Source organism: Emiliania huxleyi (genome assembly GCF_000372725.1).
Source record: "Emiliania huxleyi CCMP1516 unplaced genomic scaffold EMIHUscaffold_31, whole genome shotgun sequence".
NCBI classification, from domain to species: domain Eukaryota; phylum Haptophyta; order Isochrysidales; family Noelaerhabdaceae; genus Emiliania; species Emiliania huxleyi.
Genome location: NW_005199684.1, coordinates 856,805 through 863,313, shown reverse-complemented (window position 1 = coordinate 863,313; position 6,509 = coordinate 856,805). Strand labels below are relative to the sequence as shown.

The following is a 6,509-nucleotide window of genomic DNA, read 5'->3' as shown; positions in this document are numbered from 1 at the left end:
GCTGCGCGAGGGGAGGGCGGTAGGGAGGGGCAGGGAGGTGGAGAGGGAGGGAGAGGGAGGGGGAGAGGCAGGTGTGGAGCAGGTGCGCGGCGGAGGTGGGGCGGAGGTGGGGCGGAGGTGGGGCGGAGGTGGGGCGGAGGTGGGGCGGAGGTGGGGCGGAGGCGACGGTGGCGAGGGCGAGGGCGGCGGTGTCGATGCCGGCGGCGGTGGGTGAGGGGCGGCGGGGGCGGGGCGGCGGGGGCGGGCGCGGCGCCTGGAAGATGCCCTTCTCGTTGACGCGGCGGGTGACCTCTCGGATGAGCACCGGAGCGAGCCGCTTCGAGCGCAGCTTCTTGTGCACGCAGAGGAAGTTCACCTCGACCACCGCCTGGTCGCCGAGCTCGGCCGCGCCGCCGCCGCTGCTCGCAGCCGAGCCCGTTGCGCCGCCGTCCAGGTCGAGGCCCGACAGCTTCTCCTCAATGTTGACGCCGCTCGCGCCGGCGCCGCCCTCGCCCTCCTCCGCCTTGTCGGCGGCCGGCGGAGGGCGCGGCTCGACCCGCTGGCCGTGGCAGAGGAGGTCGGCCGGGGTGGCGCCGATGAAGGCGACCAGCTTCTTCGTCTGCGACACCCGCACGCCCACATGCCAGTAGTCGAGCGCGCCGGGCGGCTGCATCGCCCAGCGGATAAAGTCGAGCGAGTAGTCAAAGCGGAACATGGCGTCGCCATCCTCGACGTAGTTTTCGTGCAGTAGCGTGTAGAGCTCCTTGGCCTGCTCCGCGTCGGACAGGTCGAGGTCCGTCCACTCGAAGGCGGGCGGCAGGTTGTACGGCTCCGCACGCACCTTCTCCGGGTCTGCCGGGTTGATGGGGCCGCAGGCGTCCTCCTCCTCTGCATTCAGCGACGGCACTGGCTGCGTGTCCCAGAAGGCGTGCCCGACCGCCTCGCTGATCTCCTCCACCGAACCCATGCCTTGCCGATGGCCCCTGGGTGTCCGGAGAGTCGGGAGTTTGGGCCTTAGTTGCCGGCGTGGTGAAAGAATTTCACAAGCTCGAGGTCGCCCCGCGAGCTGGGAATAGGACCGCCGCAAGCGGCGTGGCGTGGGGCGGTTGAGCGTCCCTCCGGGGGCCCCTCTGCGCCGGGGAGGCGTTGTTGGAGGCTAGGACGCAAGCGTCCTTTTTCAAACTCGGGTGCCACTCCGCTACGCTCCGACCCGAATTTGGAGGGCCATGTCCCATGAAGTTTAAGGTGTTGCTGCGCAAAAGGGGCGGGGCGCGGGCGCGCGCGGCAGGCCGAGAGCTCTTTTTGGAGATCAGACCCCTTTCGATGATGCTTTCTATGTCTATCTATCTCATGCTTCATTCATGAATGACACAACACGCGGTGGTGGGAGCTGGTGGAGCTGTCAGCTGATCGATCCAAGCGGGTGTGGGGAGTGGGGGGCATGGCTGGGCATGCAGGTCCGCCAGTCGGCCCGGCCTCTGACGTGGTGCTGCCGCTGCATTCGCTGAAGAAGAGAGGTGCGACTTGATTGGAGGCACTGGAGGCGAGGGTGGGGAAGGGAAGGTTGGGCCGGGCCGTGAGGGGCTGATGGCGCTGGCCAGCGCGGGGTGTGAGATGTCGTCGTCGTCGTTCGACGTCGTCGTATACTGCTGGCCCTCGAGTTGCCAGGGCTGTGGGCTGCAGAATTGGCGTCTGTGGCGTCTACGCAGGCTCTGCAGCGTGATGGCTGGCGGGACTGCGAGGCCGGCGGCAGCGGAAGGAGAGGCTGGGCACGAGCCAGGAACAGGCTGGCCAGGTCCGCAGGTGGCTGCGCTCGGGCGAGGCGCGCGCGCGCATGGCAGGCCGAGCAGGCTCGGCATATGGTGAACCCGCCCGAGGTCGCGATGGCGGTCCCGCTTTTCCCGATCATTTCGTCCGTCCAATCGTAGGAAGGATCGGATCGCCCATGTTTAGCGTTTGCCAAACTTGCCCCGACGTTCTTCGTCCCACGTTCCGTGGTTTTGCACGGTATTCGGATTTTCGCTATTTGGTCGTGTGGGTGTGTATTCCGGGATTAGTCAATGGTACCGCGTCGGCGACGCGGGCGCCTTGCGGGCAGAGCCCTTCGTCTACGGCTCTGAACACGACACCGCTTCACCCGACTTGGTCGAGGAGCGGCGGCTGATGACGAACGTCACGCGGCGAGTCACGCACGCCGCCTGCCGAAACATGCAGGCCACGCGGCCGCGCCTCTTCTGCGTAGACGCGTTCGCCTTCACTGACGCTTCCACCAACGGCAACGCCCGTACTCCGCGTCCTTTCGACAAGGTTCACTTCCGTGACCGTGTGTGGAACGTCATGCTGGACGTGCTTCTCAATCTGATCGAGCGGGCGTCTCGCCTTCCCCTGGGCTCAAACTCCGACTCGAGGCACCTGTGGCAGACCCTAGATGACGCGTGCCCTGCGACGGACGCCGGCGGCGGCCCGCGCTGCCGAGTGCTCTCACCATACTACCGCCAGGATTTCAACGTGAGTGCGGAGGCCGCGGCGAGCACGCGTACCACCTACTGTGATCACGTTGGTGACGACTTTGAGATTGGAGACAGCAGGCGTGCGGAGTGTGGGGAGCTCGTTGCCTCGCGGGCGACGGGGCGAGGCGTGGCGGTGTCGCGGCTTTCACAGTTTCACACGGCGTGAGACGGAAGTCGTATACCTAAAACCTGTATATGGCTGCGTGCGTGCGTGCGTAAAGCCGTACGCAGTATGGTGCGCGGGCGGCCAGCCCCATCCCTCACCTAGGAGCCGCGATATGTGTGTTGCGTAGCGTTTTTGCCCCCATACGCATACTACCCCTTGTGCCGCTTTGTTCGCGAGGGAGTGCCAGGGAGACCGAGGTGACATCTGGGACATGAGAGGTGCTGCGAGAAAGAATGGGCGAGTCCGAAGAGATACGGGAGTCGGGAGAAGGCAGACGCCCCTGTCCTGAACGTAATCCTACACACCGCACACGACACAGAGAGCTCGCGCACAGGGCTCAATCGACTATAGTGCTCATGGCCATGGTCCGTAGCTGGCGGCGGATGGGATAGCGATCGGACGGTGCGATCTGCGCGAGCGAGAGCACAATCATCTGCTCGCGCGGGACGACAGCGAAGAAGGTGCTCGCCCAGCCGCCCCAGCCAAACTCGCCCTTGCTCGCGAGCAGGCGCGCCTTGATCGGATCGACGATGACGCTCCAGCCGAGGCCGAACCCGATGCCGTCAAAGCCGGTCTCCGCGAAGCCACTGTCGGCCGGCGATCCCTTCGATGTCAACGTGGTGCAGTCCCGGCCTCGCCGAGCGGCAGGTGGTTGGAATTCATAAAGTCGACAGTCTTGCACGAGAGGATCCGAACGCCGTCGAGCTCGCCGCGGTTGAGCAGCATCGCCGCGAAGCGCAGGTAATCGTGCGCCGTCGAGACGACGCCGCCGCCCGCCTCGAGGAAGGGGCGGCGCACCGTGAAGTCGCCCGCCTCGGCGTCGTCGAGCACGTGGAAGCGGCGGGGGCGTGGCGGTGGGTCGGCTGAGCTGGGCTCCCTCCGCCACGGCGACGCCGCCTGGATCGGTGGCGGCGAGGCGCTGCTCGTCGGTCTCGACGGTGGCGACGGTGGCGACGGTGACGACGGACGCGGTGAGCCGTTGAGCCGTTGAGCGAGGCGTCTCGTCATCGACAGAGGTGACGAGGGCGGGGTGAGCGCCGCCTCGTTGAGCCGCCGGTCGATGACGTGGAATCGCTCCTGCTCCGCCGCCGGGGCCCGCTCAAAGGCGAACCACGGGCGGCCGCGCGTCGACGTGCCGCCGAGCCGCCCGTGCTCGACGAGGCGCGCCATCGCCTCGGACAGCGCGAAGTGGTCTAGGTGGAGGCTGAGCTCCTCGAGCCGCGCAAAGACGGCCGGCGTGCACGCGTAGATCCCCGCCTCGACGCCGTGGCGCACCGCCGGGCCCGCCTCGGGCATGGTGCCCTCGCCGAGATGCAGCACCGCCGCCACCCCGCCGTGCTCCTGGGGGCGAAGGCGGGAGTGAGGGACGGGTGGAGGGGCGGGAGGGCGCGAGGCGCGCGCCGCAAGCGGGTTCCGCGGCGGGTGGGCGCCAACCTCGCTCTGCATCGCGACCCGCACCATGCTGTCCGGAAGGCCGCGCCTGTGGCGATCGACCGGCTCCTCCTCGACAAGGGCTACCGCGTCGAAGACCGACGGCCTTCCGTCGCCGCCCGCCGCGTCGATGAGCGCGCGGCGCATCCTCGGGACGAGCGAGCAATCGAACAAGTGGTCGGGCGTGCAGATCAGAAAATCGGCTTCGCCCACCTCAGAGCGAGCAGCGAGCAGCGAGGCGGCGAACCCGTTGGCAAAGGTGGCGCCGAGGTCGACGAAGCGAATCTCAAGCTGAGGGCTCAGGCCCATCTCGGCGAGCGTGGACCGGATGAGCGCGCCGCGCGCGCCGAGCACAAGCACGACCTGCCGGGCGCATCGTGGGGCGTGTCGTGGGCGTGTCGTGGGCGCATCGTGGGCGTGTCGCGGGTGTGTCGCGGGCGTGTACTGTAGAGGTGTGTTGTGGACGTGTCCCAAACCTTGTTGACGCCACCGTCGTGCAGCTGCCGCAAGACGTGCGCGAGGACAGGCTGGCCTACGGACACGGAGGACAGCACTTGGCCTGGCCGTGTCCCCCGCGTCCCGCCTGCGGGCGAGGGCGGGCGGGCCTGCGAGCGGCTGGAGCACCTTTGGCTCGAGGTGTGAACAGGAGGTGTGAACAGGAGCTGTGAACAGGGCGGGCCTGCGAGCGGCTGGAGCACCTTTGGCTCGAGCGCCTAGAAGCAGAACTACGCCAACCTCAGTATTCAGAGCACCGCGTGAATACAACGGAGAAGAATACCGTTAATACAGCGGAATACGGGTGAATATAGCTGAATACGTGTCCTCTCGGGCGCTGGTTGGGATACATGAACACGTATTCTGCTTCTAGGCTCGAGAGCCGAGTCAAACGGCCCCGGCCGCGCGGCGCACGAGACGACGGCCACCCGAGCGGAGGTGCGGCTCGTGGAGGCGCGGCTCTCCCGCGGCAGGCCCGCGAGCACTTCGGTGAGGTCGTCGCTCTCTCGGAAGAGCCGCAGCGCGCGCGGGGCGCCCTTCCCCTCCATCGGGCTCACCCCGCCGCTCCCTCGGTCGCTGCCCCTCCCTCGGTCGCTGCAGCTGCCTCGGTCGCTGCCTTGCTCACTGCCCGCGTCGGCAGACCGGCGGAGCGACCAGAGCAGCGTGGCGAAGGACCCGCCGCGCTCGAAGCGGCGGCGCTGCCGCGCGACGGCGCCGACGCGGCCCGGAGCCTCGGACGCCTCGTAGATTGCGGCGAAGCGCGGCAGCTTCTCCGGCGGCACGACGAAGCCAGAGTCGGCCATCCCGAGCGGGGAGAAGAGGGTCTCGTCCATCAGCCGGTCGAGGGGCAGGCCTGAGATCACCTCGAGCAGCCGGCCGAGCACGTCCGTCGCGTACGAGTAGCGCCACGACTCGCCGGGGTGGAAGGCGAGCGGCAGCCGGCCGATCCGGTCGACAAAGTCGGAGAGCGAGAGGTGGTACGGTGCATCCCAGCCGCAGCCCGCCGCCTTGTAGGCCTCGTCGACGGCGGTGTCCGAGTCGCCGTACGTCAGCCCGGCGGTGTGCGTGAGCAGGTGGTGCACAGTCACCTCGCGCTCCGCCGGGACGATCTCGCCCGAGGCGAGCAGCACCCGCGCGTTTGCAAACGAAGGCAGGTGATGCGAGACGGGCTCGTCGAGCTGGAAGAGTCCCTTCTCGTAGAGCACCATCGCGCACACGGAGACGAGCGGCTTGGTGAGGGAGTAGAGGCGGACGAGGGTGTGCTGCGTCAGCGGGCTGCCGCTGGCCACGTCTGCAGAGCCGCTCGAGTGCGCATAAACCAGCTTCCCTCGCCGAGCGATGGCGGTGAAGAGCCCAGGCAGCTTCCCAGAGCCGACCCAGCCGTCGCTCCACCGGCTGATCTCACTCAAGCGCTGGGTCGATAGCCCCACCGCCTCTGGCTGCGCCAGTGGGAGCGGCCACGTGCCGTCCAGATCAGCGTCGATGAGAGGGCCTTGCAAGTGGCGGCGGCGGCGGATGAGGGCGAGCAGCGCCACTGCCGCCGCCACGGCTGTCGCTGCCGCGAGTACGTGGCCTCCGCGAGGACCCGCCATGCGTGAAGCGCAACAGCGCCCCGGCGGGGCGCCGCTCCAGCAGTCCGGCAGGTACCCCCCGGACGGGGACACAGTCGTACTGTTATGATAGTAAGACTAGTTTATCTCGGCTTCTCCACATGACCCAAGCATCTGCACCGTGAGGTGTGATACATTGGCGCGTAAAGGGTCAGTCTGGAGTCGCGTGCCTCCACAACGGAAGAGCTACTCTTGGCTGTCCACTCTTTCTCCTCCTCTCCTCTCTGACTCTCTGACTCTCTCTCTCTCTCTCTCTCTCTCTCTCTCTCTCTTCACTCTCTCTCTCTCTCTCTCTCTCTCTCTCTCTCTCTCTCTCTC

General features: G+C 67.5%; 2 protein-coding genes across 2 annotated transcripts in view; both read right to left on the bottom strand.

Annotated features, from left to right (window-relative positions):
* Nucleotides 1-988, bottom strand: part of EMIHUDRAFT_450767 (hypothetical protein) — a 2,413-nt gene extending 1,425 nt beyond the window's left edge. Inside the window, exon 1 of the mRNA XM_005774707.1 lies at nucleotides 305-988. Coding sequence (XP_005774764.1) covers nucleotides 305-946 — 642 coding nt within the window. The 5' untranslated portion in view covers nucleotides 947-988. The remainder of the gene's footprint in view (nucleotides 1-304) is intronic.
* Nucleotides 989-2,992: 2,004 nt separating this feature from the next.
* Nucleotides 2,993-6,173, bottom strand: EMIHUDRAFT_101455 (hypothetical protein; the record flags this gene model as incomplete). The annotated part of the gene is made up of 6 exons (XM_005774706.1): nucleotides 2,993-3,259; nucleotides 3,328-3,432; nucleotides 3,487-3,996; nucleotides 4,090-4,395; nucleotides 4,563-4,618; nucleotides 5,207-6,173. The coding sequence occupies 6 exons, from the start codon at nucleotides 6,171-6,173 to the stop codon at nucleotides 2,993-2,995; spliced, it is 2,211 nt and encodes a 736-aa protein (XP_005774763.1).
* Between the last annotated feature and the right edge of the window lie 336 nt (nucleotides 6,174-6,509).